The sequence below is a fragment of the Helicoverpa zea genome, chromosome 16 (assembly GCF_022581195.2).
Source record: "Helicoverpa zea isolate HzStark_Cry1AcR chromosome 16, ilHelZeax1.1, whole genome shotgun sequence".
NCBI lineage: Eukaryota > Metazoa > Arthropoda > Insecta > Lepidoptera > Noctuidae > Helicoverpa > Helicoverpa zea.
Window position 1 is genome coordinate 5,362,217 of NC_061467.1, and position 27,425 is coordinate 5,389,641.

The 27,425-nt window shown below is 38.0% G+C and overlaps 3 protein-coding genes across 5 annotated transcripts in view; 1 reads left to right on the forward strand and 2 right to left on the reverse strand.

The window, feature by feature from the left end:
• Positions 1-10,780, forward strand: part of LOC124637494 (dorsal-ventral patterning protein Sog) — a 66,695-nt gene extending 55,915 nt beyond the window's left edge. The window contains exons 4-17 of the mRNA XM_047174005.1: positions 2,809-2,877; positions 2,992-3,254; positions 3,385-3,518; positions 4,073-4,349; positions 4,654-4,935; positions 6,125-6,299; positions 7,223-7,383; positions 7,635-7,850; positions 8,559-8,744; positions 9,111-9,231; positions 9,613-9,854; positions 10,085-10,264; positions 10,443-10,569; positions 10,725-10,780. Of these exons, the coding sequence (XP_047029961.1) occupies positions 2,809-2,877; positions 2,992-3,254; positions 3,385-3,518; positions 4,073-4,349; positions 4,654-4,935; positions 6,125-6,299; positions 7,223-7,383; positions 7,635-7,850; positions 8,559-8,744; positions 9,111-9,231; positions 9,613-9,854; positions 10,085-10,264; positions 10,443-10,569; positions 10,725-10,780 (2,489 nt within the window). The remainder of the gene's footprint in view (positions 1-2,808; positions 2,878-2,991; positions 3,255-3,384; positions 3,519-4,072; positions 4,350-4,653; positions 4,936-6,124; positions 6,300-7,222; positions 7,384-7,634; positions 7,851-8,558; positions 8,745-9,110; positions 9,232-9,612; positions 9,855-10,084; positions 10,265-10,442; positions 10,570-10,724) is intronic.
• Positions 10,781-12,822: 2,042 nt separating this feature from the next.
• On the reverse strand, positions 12,823-18,781 carry LOC124637852 (serine--pyruvate aminotransferase, mitochondrial). The gene is made up of 8 exons (XM_047174562.1): positions 18,674-18,781; positions 17,296-17,459; positions 16,388-16,580; positions 16,003-16,168; positions 14,257-14,412; positions 14,020-14,112; positions 13,480-13,728; positions 12,823-13,122 (listed from the first exon to the last, which is right to left on the reverse strand). Exons 2-8 carry the CDS (start codon positions 17,443-17,445, stop codon positions 12,969-12,971), a joined length of 1,161 nt encoding a protein of 386 aa, XP_047030518.1. The 5' UTR covers positions 17,446-17,459; positions 18,674-18,781; the 3' UTR covers positions 12,823-12,968.
• Positions 18,782-19,041: 260 nt separating this feature from the next.
• LOC124637851 (serine--pyruvate aminotransferase, mitochondrial-like) overlaps positions 19,042-27,425 on the reverse strand; it is a 214,403-nt gene continuing 206,019 nt past the window's right edge. For 2 of the 3 annotated variants that reach the window (XM_047174560.1, XM_047174561.1), the window contains 7 exons: positions 22,747-22,915; positions 21,552-21,744; positions 21,028-21,193; positions 20,363-20,518; positions 20,044-20,136; positions 19,644-19,892; positions 19,042-19,356 (listed from right to left, as the gene is read on the reverse strand). In XM_047174560.1, coding sequence (XP_047030516.1) covers positions 19,203-19,356; positions 19,644-19,892; positions 20,044-20,136; positions 20,363-20,518; positions 21,028-21,193; positions 21,552-21,744; positions 22,747-22,905 — 1,170 coding nt within the window. In that variant the 5' untranslated portion in view covers positions 22,906-22,915 and the 3' untranslated portion in view covers positions 19,042-19,202. Of the gene's footprint in view, positions 19,357-19,643; positions 19,893-20,043; positions 20,137-20,362; positions 20,519-21,027; positions 21,194-21,551; positions 21,745-22,746; positions 22,916-23,303; positions 23,477-27,425 lie in introns of those variants that run through there. The other variant, XM_047174559.1, reaches the window with a different exon arrangement.

Here is a 27,425-nt window from a genome sequence, read left to right on the forward strand (position 1 = left end):
TGATTAATTGTTAGTAAGATTCCTGACAAAACTAGTTTATGTATGATAAATAAAAAAAAAACACTCGATTCTGAATAAGTAGTCAATTGACTGGCTATAGATCAATATTTTCGAAGAAGCTTGTTGTTTATCAGCGTCGATAGTCTCAGATGTTATTCGACAATAAACTCGCCTATTAAGGCTCGAATTCACGAGCTGAATGCATATTATTGGCCATATAACAGCAATAGACAGAAACGTCCGCGGTTGTCCTACAATGCCGCCAGCGCTGGTATTTGTCACTGTTAATGCATTTTAATGGCCGGCAGCATATTTTACTGCATTTATTCATACTCCATGCTCAGATATAACACGTTGGTAATATTATAACTAATACTATAAATACCAAAGTGGAATGTTTGTTAATCGATTACATAAACGTTAGGAAAACTTTACTTTAATTATTATTCTGATATGATATGATTTACTTAAGCTTAATATATTGCTGCACAATACCTATTAATGAGCGATAATTTTTGATTTTGACATTTTGGTACTTTATCAAAATCAAAGGCGTGATCTAGTTATGTGTAGCAAAGCAGCATAAATGTATGTAGTGCGCGATATAGCGCCGTCAGCCCTAGGTATCGGCGGCACATTCCGTCGCCGCCATCTCTCCGTGCGCGCTACTCTTTGTTGTGCTTGCAAATATCCTAGAGCTACTCATCGTCGCCTTGGCGCCATTTGCAAATAAATTTAGGGCTGTCTCGGATATGTATTGAATTTGCAGAGTGAATTATGAACGGCGCCGGAGCGTGCCAGATCACAATCTGGACGCGTACACTTCGTACGTAGTCGCGTAAACAGGTCCCCTCATCACAATGTTTACTGGACACTATATAGTACTTGTTTATCATGTCATTCCCCTGTCCACCACCAGTGATCAGATAACACGATTTATTAGTGAAGTCTAACTCGCAGCACTAGTACACTCAAGTACACGTAATGCGCTTAAACACAGATATCGACAAGACGCAATATAATTATGCCATTATTGATATTATATTACAATGTGACATGTACATGTTTATTAAGACTGGAAGCACTTATTCTATTAAAGTAATTACTCATAAAGACAGGTAGTTATTGAAAATTGACATTTCAAATTTATGGAAAAATATTGGAAAATGTTAAGTGATTTACGTTGTTCGTTATTTATACGGTATTGTCTATTATGTTAAGCAGCAAACCCTTAACATATGTTATTCGTTTCTTGCAAACAGCTGCTTGGTAAAAACTTTTTTTCCAATCCGCAGTTGTTTCCCATTACCTAATAGGCACGGTCTAATAGACATGAGTATCTCCCTTCTTTAAGAATACATATAAGGAATAGTCCTGAATAGGAATGTAATAATATTTTTTTTTTCATTTTCGTATTTCCCTTAGTTAGGTTAAGGGAATTTGCGTACAGAGAAGCAGGGGTACCTCATATGATTGCTCAGGATAGACCAATATAGCCAATTTAATATCTGTATTATTCAAAGCAATGTACATTTCACCACTGACCTTGGCGACTCGCAGGGACTGAAATGCTTGCTGAAATACATCCATAACTGATAGGTGTGCTTAAGTAAGCTCAATATAAAAACACAAACAAAGATTTGTTAAGAGTTCTACAGTATTTGTTTTATCTACATATATTGGAGAATAAACAAAAAATTTAATATGATATACTTATATTAAGTGTCTCTAATACAATCCCTACCACAATCCACACCACGCCGCAATTAGTATAACAAAAATAGCAAAAGAGAAAGTAAAATCTAAAAAAGATAAAAAGCCACGCTTAATGTAAACCAAATAAAAGCATGAAAACTGTAATGTACATTCTCTTTATAAGCCAGTAACAGCCTCAGGCACCAGTTTTACTGAATAACTTATTGCCTTATTAACTTGAAATGTATTACTCTAGGGAACACTCAAAGCACTAAATCAGGACTTACATCACATTAAACCAAACTTGATAGCAATAATGCGTAATGTATGCACGCAGTTCTAGTAACGGCTACACAATAAATGTAATAATGCAATACGCAACCGATGCATTTGGGTTTACGAGCATTTAACGAGCGTACATCGACAAATCGGGTACCAATCAAAGTGTCGCATGAAATGTCAGTGCTCCCTCTATTTCTGTCCATAGCAGACCCAACAAGAAAGCTATGCAAAACGCAAATTCTACCGTCGCCGTCTAGACGCCCGCGCCGATCCTGTTACGATTGAATAACATTTGATCCAATCAACCCGAATGGAGGGGTCGGGGAGGTCTTGCGAACGGGCCCCGCGACGCCGACGCACTGCTCGCGACCAATTGATCCAACTTAGACTTTTTATGAGCGTCACCAGGAGAAAGTACCCACTCGCGTCTCCACAGGGAAACATTAACGTTCACTAAAATTATATTTCCTTCCATCTAGATTTCACCCGATTATGATTACCTGCAAATGTTAATTTTATTTGGTCTTATAAGCAGTGTCAATAGACTAAGATCTCCGTTTATAGAATACGTAGTGAGCACCTTTCACCGTTTACTTGGAAAGTAATTTTATCGAATCGATATCAACCATAATATTTTAGTGCCCTATTGCATTTCATTAAGTGGTCCTAAGCGCATATAAGGTTTCCTTCTTTCTGCCTGTAGGCTTAAAGAGCCAGTAACTGCACAAAGTTTTACAGCCCTGAGAAAGTGTCCCTGCTTACAACTTACACCAGAGTAATACAAAACTTACGTTTAGTTTATGATTAATGTATTTTTTGATATTGTTTCAGCTCCTGATATTGTTCAGGAAGACAGTCCAATTGTCATAACGAATGAAGAAGACGAAAAAAACATGAAATGTAAGTTTTCACGTGATTAACACAATGTTTAAAATTAGTGTCATTATTATCACGTTAAAAGATAAATTCTTGCTACATCATTAAATTAAACCGATGCAACATTTTTCCTGTTAGATTTCGCATCATTTCTGACTGGGCGATCACCGCTGTGTGTGAGGCGAGATGACATGTCAGGGGTGCCTGTGGCTCCGGGCGTGGCTACCGCCCGCTTCACCTTCCGACGACGCCACCTCTATTGGTCTCTCCTTCTCAGCCCTTCGATACAAAACCCGCCTCGAGCAGTCGCCTTCCTCGATAGAGAAGGCCGAGTCTTATTAGAACAGTCACTGAAAAAAATACCTGGGATTCACGCAACGTATGAAGAAAAAACCGATAAGGTAACTAATTACTGCGATTACGCATGCTGCAGACTACTTAGATTGGTTCCATGAAATTATTATTGAAGTAGATACTCATACTTAAATACTTGATATGGGTTTTAGTGTTGAGAGTGCGTATTGTTTACAGCTGTGCGGCGTGTGGCGCCGAGTGCCGCGCCAGTACAAGACGCTACTGCGGGACGGCGACCTGCACGTGGCGCTGCTGTGGGGCGACGCCAGGAACAACTCCATCGACAGCGCTCTCAGCGGCAGAATCGACAGGTAGGTAAGGATTAGGAATTTTAAATGAACACCAACTTTGTACAAGCCGCCGACTTGATTTATATTACCTTATGAGTAATCCCCGACAGCCTATCAAATCGCTGTAATAAATATTACTGCAGTAATTATTCCTGGGAATCTATGAATGGTGGTACTGTTCGCCTTGGATTGTAAATTTAATTAACCGCGTGATTAACAACGGAAAACTTTAGGTTCACCATTGGAAATAATACCGAGAAAAACCTAGGCACATGTTTTATAACAGTCATAATGCTGTTAGTTGAAGTTTAATTAATTCTCACTTTTGATTGCTTTGGCGCTATCGCGATTTCTACGATAGAGAGCATGTGCTATTGATATATATTCAGCAATATAGTAGACCAGATTAGATAATGTTTCTTCTAAGAAAATGACCGCTGTTGTTTTGATCTTTTTTAGATTGTCATGTTTTATTGCTTTTGGGAAATTACGAAATAACAGGGTAATTTTCCGCAACTTTCTACGAATCTTATAATCCGTGCAATCAAAAATGCAGATGATATTTATGTTTTTAGGTATCCAGCGTTATCGTCGGAGATGTTTACAACACTGTTAGAGCCCGAGCACCCTCCCACCTCCATCGGTGAGGGCGCCTGTCGGGACTACCCAGCCATGGAGTACGAAGACGGCTGGTGGGGCGGCACGGCCGTCATCACCGCCGTCGCTGGAGCCACGCCTAGCCTCTACCTGGCTCTGGTCTTCAACGGAGTATTCCCCAAAGCGGCTGTCGCGCCACACCTTGTACGAGTAGTCCTCACTCTCCCAGAGAAAAACCAGACCATCATTGATCAGGTATATTCATACATAATTTTGATTCAAATTATTCCTTATTCAATGTGACCAAATTTCAACACAAATCGATTCAGATATCCTCCATTAATGAGGTTCTTAAGTGGCTAATTACTACCAATAAACGTAAATTAGTCCAACGTATTAAGAGCTCAAGACATAATGCTATATTTGCTCTCGTGAATACAAGTCTTAGAGTATTTCACACTCTCTTAGCAGCGTTTTACTTTATTTATGAACATTGACAATTTCAAATTCAAATTAAGTTCATAAATCCGGGTCTTAGATGGATTCATGTTTTTTCCAGGTGCAGAGGGTAAGCAAACCCCATTACGACTTTAATGTTCTGGAAGTTTCGACCCCGGTGTCAGCCGCAGAACTGCGTTCCCTGGCGCGAGGACGCTTACTCCTCACTGTGGAGGCAGTGGACACCCCCGAGCGGAGGATCGTGGGCAGTGTCAGGCAGAAAGCGGCCTGCGAAGTCTACAACACCCCGCTTGTGTCTGAGAGGCTCTCGGCAACACCCGCCCCCGAAGGACTGGCCTTGCTCTACATCGATAAAGATGGTTCCCTTGTCTATGATATTCAGGTAAATTAGAATTACATATTTTTTGTTTACCTAATCATTGATATCTTTGAGTTAATAAATGTGTCGGGAAATTCAGAACAACATACCTAGATGCCTACTACTAAAAACCCAACTTACCTAAATTGCTTGAGTCACGGGTATTTTTTATAAAGTTGTAGTTTTTTGTTGCCTTGTATTTAAAAAAAAAGTATAGTTTGTGATAACCGCAATTTGTCATAAAGCAATTAAGATTGGATGTTGACATATTCTAGGTTGTTCTTATGTTCTCAATGAAGTAGTTACCTACGATATTTTTTCCACTCAGTATTATCTGTAGGTAAAAATATAACGTTTTCAATGCCAAATTAGCCATATTTATCAATGCAGCACTGTCCACTTCGATTAAATTAAAGGAATTTTAATGATTTCGTTAATTGTTATAATTTAAAAGCAAATTGCTCGATCAGGCTTTTTAATAGGTCACTTGTGCTCGTTAAGAGTCACAATTTATTAGATTTGTATTAAGCACAAGTGTTAATGGTTTCTCTGATGACGTCTGGATAAAGTAACCTGCCATTAAAGTTAGATTAAATTATATAAGTAGCAGATGAATTATAAAAAATATGACGAGAGGATTTTGATAGTCTCAAACGTTAACACATTAATTTTGATTACTTTTTATGAATCGCTTGTTAATATTTTGACATCTCTAAAACTGGAATAAATAAAACCAAATAATTTTGCTGACATATGAATAAAAGATACAAAGAGATGTCGAAGGTAAATAGTTTTTGCTGTAGGTACATAAGTTTCATAACTACCTAACAACAATTTCCTCGTCACCCGGCAAGGGTTTAAAGTTTATTCTCGGTAAAAACTCCATTGACGTTGACAACGGTAACTGATTACCGTATGCTTATAATGTTCAATTCGTCGATGCATACATTACAATAGGTACAATATTAGGCATGAAATGAATAATGCATTTAGATTTGTTCTAGCTAATTGCGATTATGAATTAAACTTAAACAGTTTTATACTCAATATAATTTGATTAGAAGATAATCGAAAATATTCATAACAGTGGAAAAGTTATAATAATTTTTTGCCGAATAACTGGGATTCAATGCGTCGTGATCATTTTGTCATGCTCTGATTTTTGATAAAACAAAAGATAGTGCTTGACTTACGATTTTAACATTTTCTCCAGGTTGACAATTTGGGTATAACGGATCCGAAGATAACTTTGGTGGAAGAGCAAGGCAAGCGACACTCTCAAGTGGAAATATTGGACACCCGGATTGGTGTACTGGCAAGACCAAGTGCTAGAATATTCCAGCCTTTGTACGAAGAGCAGTTGGCTGTTCATATAAGTGCTGATACAGGTAAGACTCATTTACTTAATCGGTTAAATCCGATTTATTACATTAGGATATGAAATTATCCTCTTTTAATTAATTATCCATTTAAATTACAAATTACTGCTATAATTACGGAAATTGATGACATATTGCCCTATTTTTACGTATTTTAATTCGAATTGACAAAATAATTCTTGAAACAAAAAGTTGTCTTACATTTCATTTGAACTCCTGTCTATATAATAAAAATTAATGTAGCGCGGTAGTTGGCCGTCCGGTGCTCAATTAAAACGTATGCGCTCACGAATTTGTTCCTCTTAAGATGTGCCTCAGCTTCGTTAAGAGAATTAACGCAGCCGAAAGATTTATTTACGAAACGAAAATAGGAATTGTTCTCAGTTTCTGTTTAACCATCATAACTTTTATAACATTTTAGCTTTGTACTCATTTGTAGCATTATGAGTTGTGATTTAATTCTTGTTTGAACCTACCAGATATAAATCCAGCAATTAGTTTTATACGATGAATTCGTCATGCGACTTGCGATGTTTCTTATGGTTATGATATTTTATTTTCCAAGCAACTATAATCTCTATCTTAAGTAGTTAAAATCTTTTATTTGCAAATATTTATCAGTCATCATCGTCAGCCTTTTTATCGTCCCCTTGTTGGGTACTGGCATCCTCTCACACATAGAAAGAGCGTTAATCACTGAATTGGTGATTTCAAATTTTATAGTCCAGATTTCTCTAGATGTTTTATTTTACCAGTCTCCAGTGACCAAGATATGCTTATTTACCCATCACTCAACTTTATCTTTTTAAACCATTTAAACCATTTAAACCATTTATTTGCTACACATACACTTTACATTTATAGGACAACAAACAGAAGGAGAAAAAATGATATGTAGCAGGAGACTCAGCTCACTTTTTCTACTATTTCAGGTCCTCCCATACTCCGAGGACGCCTAACATCTCGCCTGCTGCCCGACGCAGCAGGAACAGGCCCTGCCTTACTCCATAGAACTGGGCAGGTTCGGCTACCAGCGGCTATGGCTGGCTTAGCGTGGCTGTCTGTTGACTCGCTGTGTGGACTTTATTATGAGGTAAGCTATGGTTTTTCTGGTAGAAATCCCCATTTGCGTTTTGATGTTTGAGGGATGATGATGACATTAGTAAAAATGAAGCTTTTGGAGTTATCCCCAATTACACCATCAACACTTTTATACGATGTTATTTAGTTATGCTCAGCATTTTCCTCTCATATACCTCATGTTCTCTTATACAATCCTTTTAGATTCGTTGCTAAGATAAGCATAAAACAATCTACAACCTTCGAAACCATTATCTTCCGCAGACGGTAGTTACTGGCGGTAACGCTCGCTCCTGGTCCTCCTGGTGGTTAGAAACCCACGCGGGGACGGACGGAGGCGCGCGGGAGCTGGGTGGCGAGGAGGGATGGGTGCTGGAGCCCACGTCAGCGGAGCTGGTGGCGCTGCACGTGGGCGCCGCGTATTTGGAGCTGCGCGCGCATGACAATGTCACGGTCATCTTGCGCACGCGAGTACCACAGGTGAGAGAAAGTAGCTTGGTATTAGAGAATAGTGTTTTATGAGGAGACTGAAGGGGAGAGAATGAGTTAGGAGTAAGGATAGGTCGGTGCAATACTACAGCCTGGTCAACTCGTTAAAGACACTCCCATGGTCCACGCGGGGAGTATGACGGAGGCAGTGGTTGTGATTACAAGGTGCGGGGCAGTGACGTTCAGTCTTATTGAACCATCATTTTAACTTCCCTTGAAATCCTGGAAACTTGTAATGTTATAAAAAACATATAATCGGTTTCACTAGTAAATAAACTTAAAATGTTACGGCCGTTAGAAATAATCCATTAGATTAGTGTAGAACAAAACAGGTAAAAAACCTAATTTTCTTAATGGCGCAGATAAGCCAAACCTGAACTAATACTAAAAAACTTAATTTCTTTTACAATTAAGATAAGACTCAGTTGAACTATATTTAATTTGACTTACAATTTGTTTATGCTGCAACAGATCGGAAAATTAATTGGTAAGTAAATGATACTAATAATGCGTATTTATATGAAAAATATATCAAAAATATCATCATTTTAGACACCCAGCGTTGGTGAAAGTCATTAAAAGCTCCCAAGTTTTTTAAGAAGAACCTATTGACTGGGAAAAACATAAATAGGTAACTGTAGTTAACTCTTCTGGGCAGTCGGGTAAAAATCTTACTACAATAATTTTTCCTATTTCCAGATAAGCGTGCCACCTTCGTGCCTGCCGGCCGTGCCCGGTACTTCGGACAACGAGCTCAGTGCCAAGTACACTCCGGGGCCACTGGAAGACCAGATGACGGACTATTCGCTGTTCCGGCTCAATGTCAACTATTGCACGCAGAGAGATAAGTTCTACAAGCTGGGAGAGACTTGGACAGATACTGAGGTGAGGAATGAAGAAGTTATATTTTTATGACGTAGATGAATGTATGTGGATGATATGATATAGAAGATGTAAACATTCATGTAATGATCATTGTCAGAGAAAATTACTTTATATGAGATAAGATTTGCTTATTTAGTGAGTCTGCAATTTACGTAATAACGGAAAGAAATTCATGTAGTAGATTATCCCTCCAGAGTCTTAAAAAATTAGGTACATCAAATATGATTTCAGCATTTTCAAAATTTCGTATACATTTCATTCGTTGTTGCGCATATAGATTTTTTAGTCAGTGAACTCAGTGATGTTCATTTCTACCTACATTTGCTTCTTTGGATGTTAACATAATTTCATTTCAATGGTTTCCAGACTTGTTCAAAATGCTGGTGTGTACTGGGCATGCCTCGGTGCGAGCCGGTGCAGTGTCCGCCCGTCAACTGTCTCGTGCCCACCATCAAGCCGCCCGGACAGTGCTGCCCTATCTGCACCAGTGAGTTACTTTTACTTATTCATAGAGCAGACTAAAACTACAAATAAAACAGGCAGGTCTTTGGGATGAGGACGGTGATAAGAGATGATTTCGAAAATTGAAAACTTTAACTGAAGGATTTTGAGACGGATCTTATCTTCGATAGGAGCTTACTTGGTGGCGGGACTGATAACCTCACCCAATTTGGGAATAGCGGAAGCGTTTGAGACTCATATTGAGTAGAACCTAGCCATTTTCATATTTCATTAGGGTTTGCGAAGATCTACTGAAACAAAATATTCTCAGTCATAACTTTATATAAAGCATAGCCTATGTTTTTCATCTAGTGTCAAAGCGCAAAATCTTAAAATGTCATTTAATTATATAAATATACACTTTCAGATTCAACAACAGCAGTATGGTCAGAGAACGGCAGCTGTGTGTTGGCGGGACAGAGCTACGCACCGGGTTCCTCCTGGCACCCGTACCTGGTGCCCGGGGGGTACGACACCTGCGCCATCTGCACTTGCAACTTCGAGACCCGACAGATCCAGTGCCCAAGGGTTAAGTGCCCACCGCTCAGGTGCAGCGAGAAGGAAGCTTATAGGCCGGACAAGAAGGCCTGCTGCAGAGTGTGTCCAGAGGTGAGAATGGTCTCATTCTTTTTTTACTTGGCTGGTGAAACTTAGTTTTTGAGTCCAGATTTCCTAAGAATGTTTTTTTTTGTTGGCCAATGGTGTGAGACACCTGGATGGAATATCACATTTTGATGTCATATCAAAGTGTTATTTGATCAGGACTGACCTACAACTCGAATCTGACATTAAATTGTCGTAATCTACTATCTACTAATATATCAATGCTTCTATTGTAGGTGAAAGCGAAGAAACCAGACGAAGAGACTCCAAAAGACCAGGGAGCACCGCGCACCGCTGAGGAGATCCTGGCGGAGGGCGGCTGCAAGTTCCCCGACGGGCCGCTGCCCAACGGCAAGGAGGTGCATCCCTCCATACACTCGCACGGCGAGCAGCGCTGCGTCACGTGTCGGTGCAAGGTACGTACCTGCTTACTTCTTGATGTGTTGAGGAGTTAAGATCTAAGTCTTTGCACTATTCTGCTGTTTTTGCTACTTCAAATTTTCTTATATCTTACCTTCGTACAACCTGCCTGAAAAAAATGCCTTGGCCTCAAGCTGTCCATCCATGAAATGCTTGATATGTGTTGTGTTGCAGGACGGCGAGGTGACGTGCGTGCGCAAGCGGTGCGGGCGCGCTGCGTGCGCGCGGCGGCGGCGCCCCGACGCGTGCTGCGCGTGCGCGCGCCACCGCCGCCAGCGCGCGCCGCGCCCCGCGTCGCCCCGCCCCGCGCCGCCCCGCGCCGCGCGCCCCGCGCCGCCCCACCCCGCGCGCCCCGCGCCGCCGCACAGCTGAGCGCCGCGGACTGCTCCTAGGCTAAGTGACTGACTATAGACTGACATATTTTTATGTACTCGTGCGATCCGAATGTGTCTCTAGGTTTAGATTGCGTCCTCGGTGCCCGTCGCCGAACCGAACCACCGAAGCCCCGCTGAAGCTTTCAGTGCGCGAGCGACTCTCGTTTCCACGAGTATGCCGAGTACATTATTTAATTTTCTCTTAATAAAATCCGACCTGAGAGTGAATAAAATGAAATGTATTAATAAAGAAAATATGAGGCTCGGCCCATCAGAGGTTAGTTGTGTTGGCAGTTCGGCGGCGGCGCGAGCGGCGGGTCGGCCGCGCGAGGCTCGCGGTCGAGCGACGGACGGTAGCTTTACTGTGTATTATTATGACGGCGTTGAATATTACTTACCCACCGGTATTTTAATTGGTATTATGGTAACCCCAAATTTAGGCGCATTACATGATCCGATACTGATTCGTATTATTTTAGTGGTAGGGCTCGATCGCTCGGTCGTCAGACAAGGATTGCGAGCGCGGTCGATAACAGATGTGCCATATTTTCTTAAATGTAAATATAAATTATAATACTACTTATGTGCATATTTATTTACGTCTCTATTGTATATGATACGGGATAACCGCACGTTAGGTAATCAAGTATGTACCATCACAAATGCTATGTTATTGGTCGCCTTGTTTGTGCATTTGCTTTTAGTTTTGTATATCTATATTTAATACCACACGAGTGTCATTACATGTAATGATCGGTAACTTCTATTACCTGCGTTATTTTATTTAGTTGTAGTCGGACAGGGAGGAGATATTTAATTTATAGATAATTTTATTTTATAGACAATAACCATCGACATATTGGAATAGATGTTGCTTCAAGATATTATTACATATACCTAATGTAATTAAATGTAATCCCAGTGTTTGAGCATGCTGTATGCTTTAGAACAATAGTCACTGGTCGTGAGTTATCTTACTTGTGGAGTTAAGCTGTTCTAATATTATCAATAGACTTATACAATACACGTTTGTCTTAATAAATTTTGTAAATATTAATTTCATTCTAGCGTCTACATTTTATGTACTGTATACACAGATACCTTTTACGTATTGTATTGTACCGATATAAATCAATATAGATAAGGTGTAGTTTACGCAAATTTCGTGACTAGTTTTGTTTAATTACTAGGTTAACGGTTTAGTTACGTAATTAAGAAAGCTAGTCCAAATGTTTCGATGTGATGGATGTGAATGCCATGTTAGCTAGCGATACGTCTGTTTTCAATACTGATTATGATAGGAATTTATTATTCTTAAGTTGTATCCGAGGGCTCGTAGTCACGCGGTGTACGAGCATCGGCGTTAGTTGGTGTTCACGTGTTAGGGAATGAGACGCCTTTTACAAATGTTATGCGCGGGCGCTTGAAGGCGACTTTTTAAATTTGGAATTGGATTATTTAAAACGCTGCAGTTTAAACACCGCGTGACAACGAGACCTAAATGTAATGTTGTGCGAACAGCACATTTTTTAGCAATTTGATTTTTGTTTTGAGAGAGAGTCCATTTGCCAAAAATATCTTGTAAATTAAAATTTTTCACATTTCGTTGTGGGTTCTAGTCCAGTCAAAATTTTGAGGAGTTTGTTGTATTATTTTAGTTACATTGGCTATTATTTTATTTTTATTTTTGACATAACGAGAATATCACTCGGTTAAGCACAAGAGTTATCTTGGTTCTAATATATTTTTTGTATAATCTAACAATAGAAGAGTAGTCACCTATGGCTTGCGAATAACATAACTATATAATAGCCATAAAGAATACTATGAACTCGCTTGTATTGCATTGTTTTTCTATTTAATAAATCACTGCATTCATTACCGATGTAATGGTACTTTAAACGGATGATATTCATTTTATTTTTATTTAGAACTCTTTAGTAGGAATTCAAAATTTGACCTTGTTGAAAATTAAATTATTTGTGGTAAAATATCACACAATTTGGGTTGTCTAGGTGCATCCAGTCAATAGTTTGTAAACCGTCATACATTGATATGAAATAAATGACCTGTGAACACATTCTATCTTTCAATTCTTCCTACTTTTATGTTTTAGTTTGATTATGTCAACCTTTTATACAAGGGCCCGTAAATGCCTAACTGAGTAAAAACACATTTCATGATGAGTATATTATTTATTCATTTTCTTTATCAGAATTAGCGTGTTGCTATTTGAAACAAGGAACAGATAAAAAAAAAATCTGTGCTTCAAAAATATGTAGGGTAGAGTAGTAGTAGTCACTAAAATGTCACTTAAATTAATAATTTAAAGCGAAGATTTCTTAAGCGCTCGTAGAGTGTCCGCCATGGCTTCGGCCACAGCGTCAGCAACCTGTATGGTGGAGTTGACTCCCATGAGGCCGATGCGCAGAGCCTTGCCGACCGTCGGGCCCAGACCGGCGAATATCAGGATGTTGTGTCTGAAGGAGAATTGGTTGGTTAATTTGTGGGTCAGACCATGGTAATGGCAACTTAATTGAGGAACCATTCCACATAGAATAGGCATTATTACGCATATAACTATGGACATGATCGCTTCAAAATACGGCGATGAATAGTCGTATACAAAAATCAGGCATGCCTTACGTATAATTACAGAAACTGCTTAAAAATATCAAGGTATAGAAAATGAGTAAAAGAGGATTAAAAATGGCAGAATACAATGTGAAATGAGACAATGGTTAAGATAAGAAGGAATTAAACGAAATTGAAGGAAATTACTTTGTTTTTCATTCCCCACCCAAAACCTCTAACAATTGAGAAGCCGTAATATTTACCTCGCCCTCATAGTCTTGACAAACTCCATATAGTCATATCCCTTAGGCAGTACCACCGTCGTGACGGTAGCCAGTCGGTCTTCAGGCTTCGGCACCAGGAACTCGAAGGAGTACTCCCGCAGACGCTTGTGGAAACGAGCCGTAGTGGCCTCGTGGCGAGCCCAGGAGGCCGGTAGCGTCTCCTTAGCGATCTCTTGGAGACAACACCGCAGCGCCCAGAATAGAGGAGGACTCATTGTGTGGTGGTATCTAAAAGTATTGATTTTTGTTAGTAGGTGTAAACTTATAAAAGACATGCATAATGAGCGAAATGCCCCCTATAAAATAGAAATCGTAGTCAGTGAATGTAAGGTGGGTGGAGTGGTACAAGCTTATTTACATGCTACGATTTTAGACAACGCTCTTGATTATCTTTGAAAATAATGTCAAACATCTCACAACTATTAAGGGAAAGGGTTGTTCTTGTAAGGAAAAAATCAAGTTAGATAATTTAATTCCTTATACGTATTAGTTACGTAAGAAGTTACAGGTATTACTTACGTCCTTGTGCTTCCGTAGCAGTTCCACTGTGACGCTAACAACTTTATGTCGAAGTAGAATGGAGGATCATGTTTTCTGGTCTTTATCTTTTCCCTAAAAAGAATACAGAATACAAAAATGCTGTAGTTGTACTAATTTACTTTAGTAGTTAGTTTTAATGAGTCTAGTTCTATATTTGAAACATGTATGATAATAAGGCAATATTTTTATTAAAATATAAGTAACTTCTCTTCTTACTCGGCTCGGGCGCTGAATGCTACGGGAGTGATCCCTGCTGGTCCACTAAACGCCTTCTGGGTGGAACTGTAAACTCCGTCAACACCCCATTCGTCCATAAAGAATGGAACTGCTCCCAGTGAAACCACTGTATCCACTAACAGCAAGGTTCCATATCTAAAAAAAAAGAGAAAAAGTTAGGGAATAATTAAGTATAGTCGGGGTCGTTAAAGTTCTTGTTATCTCAAGAGAGATTTTACCTCTTTATAAGGAGTAGGTAATGCAAATGACTTTTATGGATGAAGTAGGTAATGCAGAATTTTCGAATAGTCGGAATCACCGAAAACTTTTTATCTTAACTTTTACCGCGCTTGGTATTTCCCACTGCATGCTAATTGCAGACTCCTTCACAGGATGCAATTAAAGAGTTTTCAAGTCGAACGTATTCAGGGAGACCTAGATCTAAGTAAAAAGCCAAGTCAGGAATGAAAGAGACAACGAGTGTAATTAAATTGTTCGGTTCCCGTGTCCCCGACTCACTACTCCTCGGGCAATCAAATAGTTTTTCTGCTAAAGTTCGCTGCTTTTTTAATTTGGAAGTGAAAGGACGACAGGAGAAATGGTTTCAGCTCAGATTGGATAAAGCTCGGATTGTGGTTTTTATAACAGTTCGTTAAGTTGACAGACAGGGAGCGCAGATAGATGGGTTTCAAGTAATACATTCACTTTATACGCTTTCTTCTAAAGTTCGTGAGGTATGGATAACAAATCGAATAACAAAGATGAACAAAAACATTCCGTCTAATTGAGAACCTTAGAGAACTTAAGGTGTTGATTGAATTTTACTATGTTCTTAGTTATGTAAATAGCTCTCTATTTGAGTCACCAGCTCCGGTGTTGAAATTCTAGACGCGCCGATTGATTTGGCCTAGACTTAACTCAATAACGACGTGACACTTACTTTACTGATCCTATTCTAGACGGTTCTTTGAACTGGACTGTAACTAGGCATTGTCGGTGATTCTATTATCCCTTATTTGCTAGTGCAAACAGACTCCCTTACTTGAGCCAACTTTGAGAGAATGATAAGAATGGTAGAACAAAACTAAGTAAATACGAGTTACGTACCCGTAGTATACTTTATGTACCAATGAAACCGCGTGTAATAAACTAAATTTTTTTATGATTTACGGCCAGTTTCTTCATCAAAAGTTAAAGTAATGTCTAAAGTAAAAGTAACGGTCAAATTCCTTTTTTCAAGGCTAAAGTGACAGCAAAACTAATAGAAAAATTGAATTTAACCGTTACTTTTACTATATACATTACTTTAGCCATAACTTTAACTTTAACTTTTGATGAAGAAACTGGCCGTTAGTGTCTAATAATAATTTATTTTTATGTACTCGTGTTTTTTTTTGTGGCTTGAAATAATTTTGAAGCATTTACTCATAAAACCTCTTTCCCTTTTATTTTTCAAACGTATTTTAAAACTGGCCATTCGTGCTCAAAATAATTATGTGACGCCATTAGTGTTTTCTTTTTTTGTAATTTGTTTCATAATGTTAAAATATGGCATTATATTTTTTTTCATTAAAAACTGGTTGTATTTTTTTATACGGACCTATTTATTAATTTAATTATTATTTATGTCAGCTTTATTATGGAAGGAACCTTTTTACTTTGAAACTGTTTTCACTCATTTGTTTTTGTAGCGATAACATTTACGATTGAAGTACGTACATTATTATAGGTTTTGGTTATACTTACTTGTGACAAAGATCCCCCAAACCCTGTAGGTTCTGCAGTGTGCCAGTTGAAGAGTCGCCATGGGTGATGAACATAGCGGTGGGACGCAATCTCTTTAGTTCAGGCTCTAGCTGTTCAGCACTGAATGTCACGTTCATCGGTATGCTGACAGTCTCTACTTTAATGCCTGGAATCATTTGAAAAGACATTTTGAAATAAATTTGTGAATGAAATGCATTTAATCGGTCTCGGAAAACTAACTTCTGAGCAATGAGTATGTTTATGTGGTCTATACACCTTGGGAGCCTCCGTCACCCGTTGACTCATAAAAGTGGTTTCTGAATAGCGACTTGCACGATTGTCCTAATCGCCTTTAAGTTTTAACAAACTAAGTTCATATGATTACCGTATCTGTTAGCTATAATGTTAGCTCGCTGATCCCAGATGCCTCTCGAAGCGATGAGCAAGGTTTCCCCACGCCCCACCAAGTTGCTGATCACCGCCTCCATGCCAGAGTGACCTGACCCACTCATCGCTAACACCAGCTTGCTTCGAGTTTGGAACACATACTGCAAGCCTGCTCGAATTTCATCTAGGACCTGGAAGTTTGAATATCAATTTGATTAGGGCCTTGTTAAAGGGTAAATAAAGGGGTTGTAGGGTAAATTAACAAGGCCCAAATCCCTAGTAGACATTAGATCCGATCTTACATCATGGACATTGAACTTAAACAGATGTATAAAAGCGTCATCATTCAACCATAGATATAGCAGAATAAGCATTCAGCGAAGGAGCCATCATTATGTTCGAATACGAATATGAAAAGAAAACCTCAACTCATATTTGAGCTTACTCTTGAGATATGACAAGTGACCTTGGGCTCCCGTATGTTTGCCAACCCTTACATAATGGGAACAAACTCAAAAAGGTTGTTTACTTACACTCCAAACACTCTGGAGTATTGCGGTGTGCAGCATTCTTGTTACTCATGAGCGTGACCTTATTTTATTATTCATGTAATTTCACCTGAATACATAAGAAACCAAGGTTTTGTCTTTACATAAACATAGACGTGTATCTCGTTAGCATTTCAAAGGTTGCTCCCGTGTTTGAGGCAAAATATGTATCATGGTAACCGCTAGAAGGATTCTGAACGTTTTTCTATCGATAAGATGGTTGGGAAACTCACTAGTTCCTGGAATAACTTATGGGCTCTTTAGAATTTTCTCTTAATTATTCAGCATAAAGGCTATACCTATATCTAGATTTCTACTTCTTTCTTTATTGAAGTTTTAAAAACAAATAGATACTTACGCTAAAGAACTCATCGCAGATAGGAGTGAGGACAGGCTTGCTGAGTGCTTCTGCCACTGAAGGCCAGTAGTCGCAAGGGCCGGGTCCACACAGTAGCGGCTTCACAACCTCTCGGTCCACTATCCTTGGAGGGGGCACTATGAACGACATCTTCACGCAACTTGCTATAGTCAAAAATAATGGCAGTGGTTATGACACTTGAAGAGTATGAGTTGCAGTTGACACGAGAAAGTGACTGAAAATGTTTTCTTTTGAACTGTAGGTAATCTTGTTGCATTTGCTTTTGGGATATATTAGGCCTTTCGTGTTTTAAAATTGAGGTGTCAACTTTAATATTGTTTATACTCGTAGATGATCGGCTAAGTTTCATCTTTTACAGTGGTAAGCTAACAGTATTAGTATTGTTTGGGCATCATACTTTACACTAGATGTTAGATATAGGTATCTGGTCACTCGGGCATAAATTTGGTAACGTCTAACATGTACCCATATACCTACTGTACATAAGCGCAGATATCGGATCTCTGACGATATTATTGGTGCATTAAGAATAGTAAGAGCACTTAATTTCCAATTTAGATGTTTATTAGAGATACGGCTGGAAACTAGCGAGTCTCGAGTGAAACTATCTCGCTCACTGTGACCGATATTCAGCGCAAGTATTCGTGAAGTTTGGTTACCGGAATCGGGTTAATGTTTAGATTTAGTGCTAATAGGGTGGTTGTAAATTTGCTACAATGTTCTGGCGCTATCGGATGGCACATTTGGCAAGTGCGCCTCGCCCCGGGCGCGCGCCGCTTGCCAGCCTCATATTTGTTCCACATGCTATCGTTGGTAGCCTGCGGTTTAACAATTGTTTTTATATCCCAGTTTACCATTCAGTCACAATATGTTCGTTTACAAAAAACAAACAGGAATGTATTTTAACGTATAAACGAGGCGGAGATAAGGGAGGTCAAGAGTGCATTTGGCAGCGCGCTTATTGACATGATAGTTCGTTTCTAAGCTGGATCCGATGTTATATAAGAAAGAGACGTGGGATGAAGATCGAACGAGCGCAATGTTGTCTCGACAAATTGATTCGATTCCCATCGCGACTGTCGAAGCGATCCCGGCTTCCCGGCGGGACAAAGCGGAGCGAAAGACGAACGACCCGCTCGCCGCCGCCGGGACCTTCACGCTTGCAAACAACAAGACTCTGCCAGGAGTATCATCGTCTTGTCGGAATTGCAGCTCTAATGTGCACCAATTTACTGTGTTTGCGTACATTATTTAACTTACCATATATGATGGTTTACGAACACTATATTACTATGTTAAAATGCAATAGAAAATAGAAATACGAAGATTATAACTATAGAAAATAGGGAAAACTCACTTTAAAATTACTTTTTTCGTACACAACTTATTCAACTTGTGTGTCCAACTCAGTCATAATGGGCACTGTTCCTCCACTGTGGACTATCGACAACTGACGACTAATGATGGTCGTTAATTTATGTACATCGTTATCGATAATTATGATGTTATTGTTTATAGTTAGGTTGTACCTCTAGAAAGATAGGAGAGCACAAGACAGTGTTGTCTTTAAGTACATATTTCTTGCAGATAGCTTTGTTATACACGAATTATTTAATTAATGAGTACCTTATATAGACGTTAATTCACTAAATTAATAATGACTAAGACAATTAAATATCGTTGTTATACTCGAATTGGTCAATAATTGGCGGGAGTGAAACAAGATTTTTCAAAGTAAAATTGCATTCTGATAGCATTTTTTATTGTTATTCGAAAAGGTTTAACCATCATATTTACCTATTACAAATTCTGTTATAACATTAATTGTGTATATAAGAAGTAACATATTTTATCTAATAAGAAAAGAAAGTAAAGCATATTTATTATTATTTATTCGCTGACTGAAATGCTTTCCTGGCATCGACCAATGCATCTGCCAGTGTGTCCGCAACCTTAGTGGTAGCGTTCACTCCCATGATACCGATGCGTAACGCCTTGCCCACTGTTGGGCCACGGCCTTCCAGGATCAGGATATTGTGCCTGGAAAGAAAATAAGTGAAAATGAGGTTGTATTTCATACTGGTGCAAGTTCTTTCAGATTTGGGCACCTACCGATGACATTTTTATTAATAACAGTAAAATCGTTCCATCGCTTTCCGTGTCATCAAAAATGCTAAGCTACATATCTTATCACTATTGAAAATGGATTGAAACCAATTTTAATTTTGATGACTTGAGTAAACTCAAATGTCAGCATAACGTCAAATTACATAGCTAGTGAAAATTGAAGGCAGGTACACATAAAAGCCATGGAAGAAAGGTCTTACTTTTCTCTCAAATATTTAGTGAATTCCAAGTAATCTATGCCTGGTGGAAGGACCACAGTGGTGACTGTAGCTAGCCTATCCTCTGGTTTAGGCACGAAGAGTTGGAAGCCATACTCTTGAAGCCGCTTGTGGAAGTGAGCTGTGCTGGCTGCGTGGCGTGCCCAGGAGACAGGTAGAGTTTCTCTGGTAATCTCTTGGAGACAGCAACGGAGGGCCCATAGCATTGGAGCGCATAATGTGTGGTGGTAACTGCAAACGCATTGTTTTAAATGTACCTATGACTTACACTTCTGACTTAACTAGCTTCATGAACATTTTATTTGACCCGGGTGTGAAGATTTTTATATGATTGTCTTAGTTAAAATTTCTTGCATAGGTTTTAGTGATAGTATGCACTTACGATCTCGTATCACCGTAGCAGTTCCACTGGTGCGCTTGCAATTTTACGTCGAAGTAAAAAGGAGGTTCAAAGTTCCTGTTATTGATCTTTTCCCTATAAAAGAAGATAAATATTTGATATAACAGTAATTCAGTTTATTTCGAATTCTATACTCGTCTTGAGTCAAGTTACCAGATATTATGTAAGGTACTTGAGGAAGAGGAATAGCGCGCGAAACCTTTATTAATAAAATTAAATAATAGTGCTGATTTATTTAGATAACATTTTTAAACGTATCAAAGATATGTATTAATTATAATATAGTATTAAATCATTTTACTCTGCTAGTGCACTGAAAGCCACGGGAGAGATTCCTGCCGGTCCACTGAAAGCCTTCTGAGTAGCAGTGAATGCCCCATCCACTCCCCATTCGTCCATTAGGAAGGGGACTCCAATAAGAGACACCACTGTATCTACTAGGAGCAGGGCTCCATATCTAAAACATCAATGTATAAATTAAAATATGATATGTAGGTATTTTAAAAAACTTTTTGACACTTGGAAAGACGCGGGCGACAATACAATGTAAAATTAGCCACTTCGATATTCCATTCAAACAATAAAAAATAAAAAAAAGGTTCGCAGTATGTATCAAGTTTCAAACGATACTGGTCTTTACAATACGTCAAATGACGTGGATGCCATAAAATGAAAAAAATAAACAAAAGAAAAAGAATTTAATGGCATCTTAATATTTTTTTGAGAAAAATGGCCAGAGTATTTTCGAAATAATAAGTATTGAGTTTAATTGAAATAGTTTGTATATTAGAAAAAAAATGTGATATTTAATTTTGTAAAATACTTTTTTGTGGTGTTGTGGACCTTGTTCGCATTATTTTGATTTTAGATTGATTTTACATTTATTGACATACATATTCCTTTACTTTTTTTCTATTCATGAAACGAGGTATACTAAACACATTTTTGTGGTGCTAAATATTTTACCTGTGACAAAGTTCCCCCAATCCGTCCATTTTCTGCACGGTACCCGTAGAGGAGTCTCCATGGGTGATGAACAGGGCGGCTGGACGCAATCTCTTTAGTTCAGGCTCCAGTTGTTCCAGACTAAATGTTGCGTTCGTTGGAGCTGTGATCACTTCGGTTTTGATACCTGGAAATATTCAAATCTTTACTACATTTCCATTTCTAAGGCGCTCCCTAGACAATCAATTATTGCGTTTATTATTACCGTATATGTATACGTATTATGTTTTGACTGAGGAATTAATTGCGCATTGATTTAAAGCGACTAAAATTTTTATTTGCACAATATTTTACTTGTAATATCGAACCATGTTATTGTAGGTCTAGGTGCTTCCTAAGAATATGAAGGTATTCGTTATTTATTTCATCACATCGTACTGTACTGATGAAAATATTTCTTTAAAAAATACTTTTTAGTACTTTATAAACAAACAAAAAACACTTTATTTTCAAATAAATGAAAAAGCTAACGTTACCAACATTACCTAATCTATTAGCGATGATAAAAGCGCGTTGATCCCAGATGCCCCTGGACGCGATGAGTAGGGTCTCACCACGCCCCACCAGGTTGCTGATCACCGCCTCCATGCCCGCATGACCAGCTCCACTCATCGCTAACACCAGCTTACTCTTAGTTTGGAACACATACTGTAAGCCGGCGCGAATGTCGTCTAGGACCTGAAAAATTGATACCAAACGTAGGATGTGAAAATGATCTCTTGAAATTATGTGGTCTTTGAAAGGATTGATTATATGATTAACATATATAATCTTTACTTTTGTAATAAAGAGAAAACTATTTCGTTGGTCTGTTCCTTTCCCTTAAGGTTCCGAAACTGCTGAACCGTTTGAAAAATTCTTTCACTTTTGGGATTGGGAAGACTAGACTTTTGCGGGTAATATAGGCTATATTTTGTTCAGGTACGTAAAATTTCCACGGGACGTGGTTGAAAATAAAGTTTAACCGGCAGATCTGCTCGAAAGAGGTTCCTATCACTGTGTGTCGTAAGTACATAATAATATATTAGGCGATTGAGGTAGCAAGAATATTGGGTAAACCTTAACACCCGTAAAATTCTTTCTTGACCTATAGCAAGCGTAAACGGTAACAGATACGATATTTATAAATAAATATTATTGTACAATATTTTGCAATAATCACTAGGTACGCTAAAACTGATAATGATTTTACTATACTTGGTGCTTGTTTATTTTTAACATTTGTAATTTAGATAACAGAATTATCTACAAACAATAATTCTGTAGATTTCGTATCAAATGCCACTCCTGTTTTAGCTACCGTTAGGTAATAATGTCTCTAAGGAATTTAAATTAATCTTATTCGAGAAATACAATCTCATAATTGGACTGGTTTATAATCCAGTGTCAATTACACATTCACGGCTTTGTGTTTTGCTTGTAGAAAGGGATAATACACCTTCTCTATTGGGAGATTTGTATTTCGAGAGGACTAAAAGACCACACACACGCTAGCTATTTCCCGCGATCTCACACACGTCTTGGTAAGACCTAACTTAACGCTTCTGGATAAAATAAAGATAAACAGTGTGTAATATTTAATCTAAATTAGACCACTTTTGAATTGAAAGCGTAACAAACAAGCAATCTCAAGCCTGCATTTTTAATTTTACTTAGGATTGTAAGCTTCATAATACATACGTAATAAAACTCATCGCAATTAGGAGTGATGATGGGCTTGCTAAGGGCCTCTTCCATTGAGGGCCAATAGTCACAGGGCCCCGGTCCATAAAGTTTGGGCTTCACAAAATCTCTGTCCACTATGCTTGGTGCCGATACTAGTAATTTGTCCGATGACATGGTTGTGAATCTGAAAACGAACAACAGTCATTAATAATTAACTCAATTTAATATTATGACATTTCGCATTAAATTTATTTAACCCGAGCATGACCTAACGCAATGTGCTGAGAGACTTTAAAAAAATGCATAGTTTGCTGGTTCTGTTTTGTTTAACAGCCGACTGTTAGGGTCAATTCCCACTGAAAGAGCAGCGGCCGGCAGCGGCCGTAAGAGCACGGAAAATGTAAGAGCGCGGCGCGGTGCGGCGCCGCGCGGCCCGCCGCGCTCAATCCCTTGCAATTACGGCCACTGCCGGCCGCTGCCGGCCGCTGCTCTTTCAGTGGGAATTGACCCTTAATGTACTTCACTACTCAAGTATTATAGTTAAATTCTGTAGTTTGAAAAGTTTTACTTACAGTTAACTTTCAAAACGTGACACTGAAAAACAGTTCTTACAGTCAAATAAAATGAACAACAAAGTTCAACTAATTGAACATACGGTTTTAAATAAATTAAAGTTTAACTTCAGAGGTGAATTAATAGTAAAGTTTATAGTAACACAGACAGCTAACAGCCAACTAAATACGATATATACTAATTAGGAAATGATTTTGATTTATTTATATACAGGGATATCTATCGTATCTATAAGTATGGAAACTTTATATAGATTAGTAGTGATACTACTGATAATGCTGTTTTGTAAACAATGAATGCAGCGTTTTGTTTTAGGTATGTTTATGTGCAATTATCATATATTATAATTAAATTAAATTAGCAGGTGCTTAGTGGAGTCTACACGTGATCAAAAGTATACTTTGGCCAAAGAGTCTGAATTTCAATCCAGCGTGTCTATGCGGCGAGTCTTTTGGGCACGATCCCCGCCGACATCTATGCGTATGAGTTTTTAGTACACAGTTTTTATTTTTAAAGTAATTATGTTAAATTTTTGTAATTTAAATATTAAACACTACTTGGAATGCAACAGACAATATTGAATATTAAAACAATACATATTATCGAAATGAATGAACCTATTTTTACCCGACGGTGAGACCCCAAAAGGTGAGTTATTAATATGAATATTTACCTGTTTCATAAGTTCCCTAAGGCATTCAAAAGGTTATAAAATACGCAATATGATCGAATGTTCCTGTGTTTATTTAGGATGTAATTCATTTAAAATCTATTTATAAATTCAAGGTCAGCTTCATTCCGCGATTTTACCTATATCCCTAGATACCTACTCCCTACACGTGGATAAAATAAATCCCGTTTTTATTTATTCCATTTTTTATCAAGTTACAATAATCTACGACTTTTGGAACACATAAATAATTATGAATGTTATCGCTAATTATTGAATGCTTACATTTAATTTATTATATTGCAAGATATTTCACCATAATTGCATGCTCTTATCACTACATGTCAACCCCATGACCCTAAATATTGCTTGTCATCTTACCATCACACCATCATTTATTTTTAAATTGATGGCTGCTTACGTCAATAGATTATTGAATGATTTAAAGTTGTGACAATTTCGTCATTTTAATTGTTCAATTCCATTTTGTCTTTTAGTGTTTTTAATATGATATAAGTTGTTCAAATTTTTCTCTAGGTAAATAAATACATTTTTGTCTATTTTGTGGTTTTTTAGCCTAATTCGATATTTCTATTGTTATGATTAGGTTTCATAAAAGAAAATATCCAGTAGGTAGTAATTTTGTAAATTAAAAGAATTACGTAGCTGTTTCTACGCCGTAACCAGAACTAATGACGTCAACGCTACGTAAACTACGTTATCGTAGCCGAAAAAATAGACAGTGATGAAGCCAGTAATTAATGCTGCCCCTAAAAGTGTTTCTTAATAATAGGCACTTAATTACCTAGTATTTAATTGGCAACCCATCTTGAAGCATCAGCCATATTTAATAGACGCAATAAAAATGTGTCACAAAATAAATCAAAAGAGCTCCACCGAGCAGTAAATATTTTTTCAAAAAGTTACAATATTTACACCTCGAAAAAAAAAACAAATAGCTGCTCAAAAAGAATTCCTATAAATTATTTAACTTTGAGCGCAGCCTTTCATTTCGTAGCCTTTTAAGGAACGAATATTTTAAACAACCGTCACTGAAAGCATTTTACGTCGAGCCCCGGGAAGTACTAGCACTTATTCATCTTTCCGCAAACAAATATAAGCCACGAAACAAATTTTAAATTAAATCCCTTTCTCTCCTCGAGTTAATGTCCCGCGAGTCTTTTCTCTGGTTTTAATTTCCGGAGTGTTTTCAGTGAGGAAATAGTTGGTAGGGCAACACTGGCCACATCGCCACGAAAAGCGACAAAGGCAACCTTTAAACTCATATATTTTGCTAACTTTTACCTGCCAGTATCTAGGTAAATAAACCTACATTTTATTTAACACCGTTTGTAGCATATAAATAATATTTTCATCATACAGTAAAGGTGGTTAAGGAACTATAAACTAACAATAGTGTAACTTTGGAAATTTTTAAATTAAAATTTCACCAAGAATGTAGTACCTAACTTAATTTAAATTCTAATTCTACTTTGTGCTCCCCTTAAGCAAATTTACAAAATACAAATGCTATTAAAATCACCCCGAAAGGACAGCATCTCATAAAGCTGGTACGTCGATGCTCACAGAGCGCTCTGGTGAAATATTGCGGAGCAGTCACGGTACGGCGCTTAGTGCATTAGTCGATTTAAGACGCGCATTACAGTGTTCCCATTATTTTCACAGTTCGTTTGGCAGCCGTCGACATGGCCTGCTGTTGCCGCAATTTTCAGTAAGTCGACTAACTCCTGGCCGTGTCGTGAGCCGTTAATGTACTGGCTAATAGTTCACAGCAGGTTTTTATGTTTGCTTGTCTGCTTGTCTGCTTCTAATAAACAACTCATAACTGACGGGGTGAAGTTTTTTTTTTAGCTGGATTGTCGATTCTTTGTGTTCAGGTGATAAATTTGAATTTTGGAGGTTATTATGTATTCACTCACTACGAAATCTTAAAAAATATACAATCAATGTTTATTGTGTACGAAATTGTAGTACTAAATATACAAGAATATTGAGTATAGTTCGGCCATTCAGAGAATGCGTTCCTGACACGTCGCGATTGAACTGACGACGTAATAACATTCATTGATTATTGATATAATAATGTTGTTTTAATGCTCCTCAATTGTTAAAACGGTAAACAACCAGCAAAAATATTTTTATCGTAACTGCAACGCCATTGCAAAGTTACGTCGTCAGTTCAATCGCGACGTGTCAGGAACGCATTCTCTGAATGGCCGAACTATAGTTCACAATGATCGGAATTGCAATTCCATATCTATTTGCTCGGTCAGGCTGCCTTCCTCTAATTAATAACATGTCAATATTCCAAGCCGCTGTAAACACTCCAAACACTAAACTAGATACATATATAAACTATCTATTATTATGTCTATCTATCTATGTACTACGTTTACATATGAGTACGTTATATGCGGATGGATTTTCCATCAATTAAAGCGGCTAAGTGTTTGAGTGTATGTATCTAGGCAGAGATAAGACTCGTGTTCAGTCAATCCGATACTTATGGATGGAAAACGGAAACACATACCTACTTACCAGTAAAAAATATTACAATAACGCGTACTAGTGACTTTTTTTCAAATTAGATGGCATTATGAGGGTTCGCCACACATTACGCTAGGAGCTCATACAGCCTTCATACACTTTCTTTTCATAATAATTAGATTACAATATAAGTACGTGGGGCGCTTCCTCAGCCACCTGCAAGTGATGCGGCTCATTACACGCGCCTCGTATCTTAACTCTTAAGTGACACAATTATTCCTGTAATCCTTACATTAACATAATATACAGATTCACCCAATTTCTGATTGCACTCACAAAGAATTTGCATTTAAAATGCAGATCTAACAAGCATGAGATCGCAGGCCGCATGCAAACTGTATTTTGTAATCCTAAGGTTACGTAATTAAGTAAAATTAGCATTAATTTTAATAAAGCCGATGTTAGCCACTTGTTTGTTTTAAAAAGTTGCGATCTGAAATTCGTGAGCAGAATTTTGATTACGGTATAATCTAAAATTAATATTCAGACAGACATGTTGCAGGTTTTCAAATAATAATTTAGCTTTAGCTAAGGAATAGACTTTATGAACAGTGTTGAAGACCATCCTGTACGTTACGAATTATTATTTTTATCTTCGGGAAGTAGTTTCCACAGGTCCCGGGTCAAACCGCGGGGAATAACTTGTATATAATATAGATGAAAATTAAAAAAAAAACATCGAGGTCAGTTACTTCTTTGCTTACTCATGTTAGTAGATAGAGAACTTTGATTTGCCATCGATATTTACAACTTATGGGTTATTGCACTATCAGTGGGATTGTTTATAGAACGACCATCTGTTCGACCTTGTGTATGTGTTGTGATGAGTAAGGGGAAAATCATCACACATAAACAGCATGATGCAATAATAACCGTGACAGTG

What these genes read in the sequence shown, in the direction of transcription:
- LOC124637852 (XM_047174562.1), bottom strand. Translation starts at nt 17,445, where the DNA reads ATGTCGTTCATAGTGCCCCCTCCAAGGATAGTGGACCGAGAGGTTGTG. An exon ending in TCTGCGATGAGTTCTTTAGC is followed by an intron (nt 16,581 to 17,295) that starts GTAAGTATCTAT and finishes TCAAACTTCCAG; the next exon opens with GTCCTAGATGAAATTCGAGC. An exon ending in TTGGGGGATCTTTGTCACAA is followed by an intron (nt 14,413 to 16,002) that starts GTAAGTATAACC and finishes CTTTTTTTTTAG; the next exon opens with ATATGGAACCTTGCTGTTAG.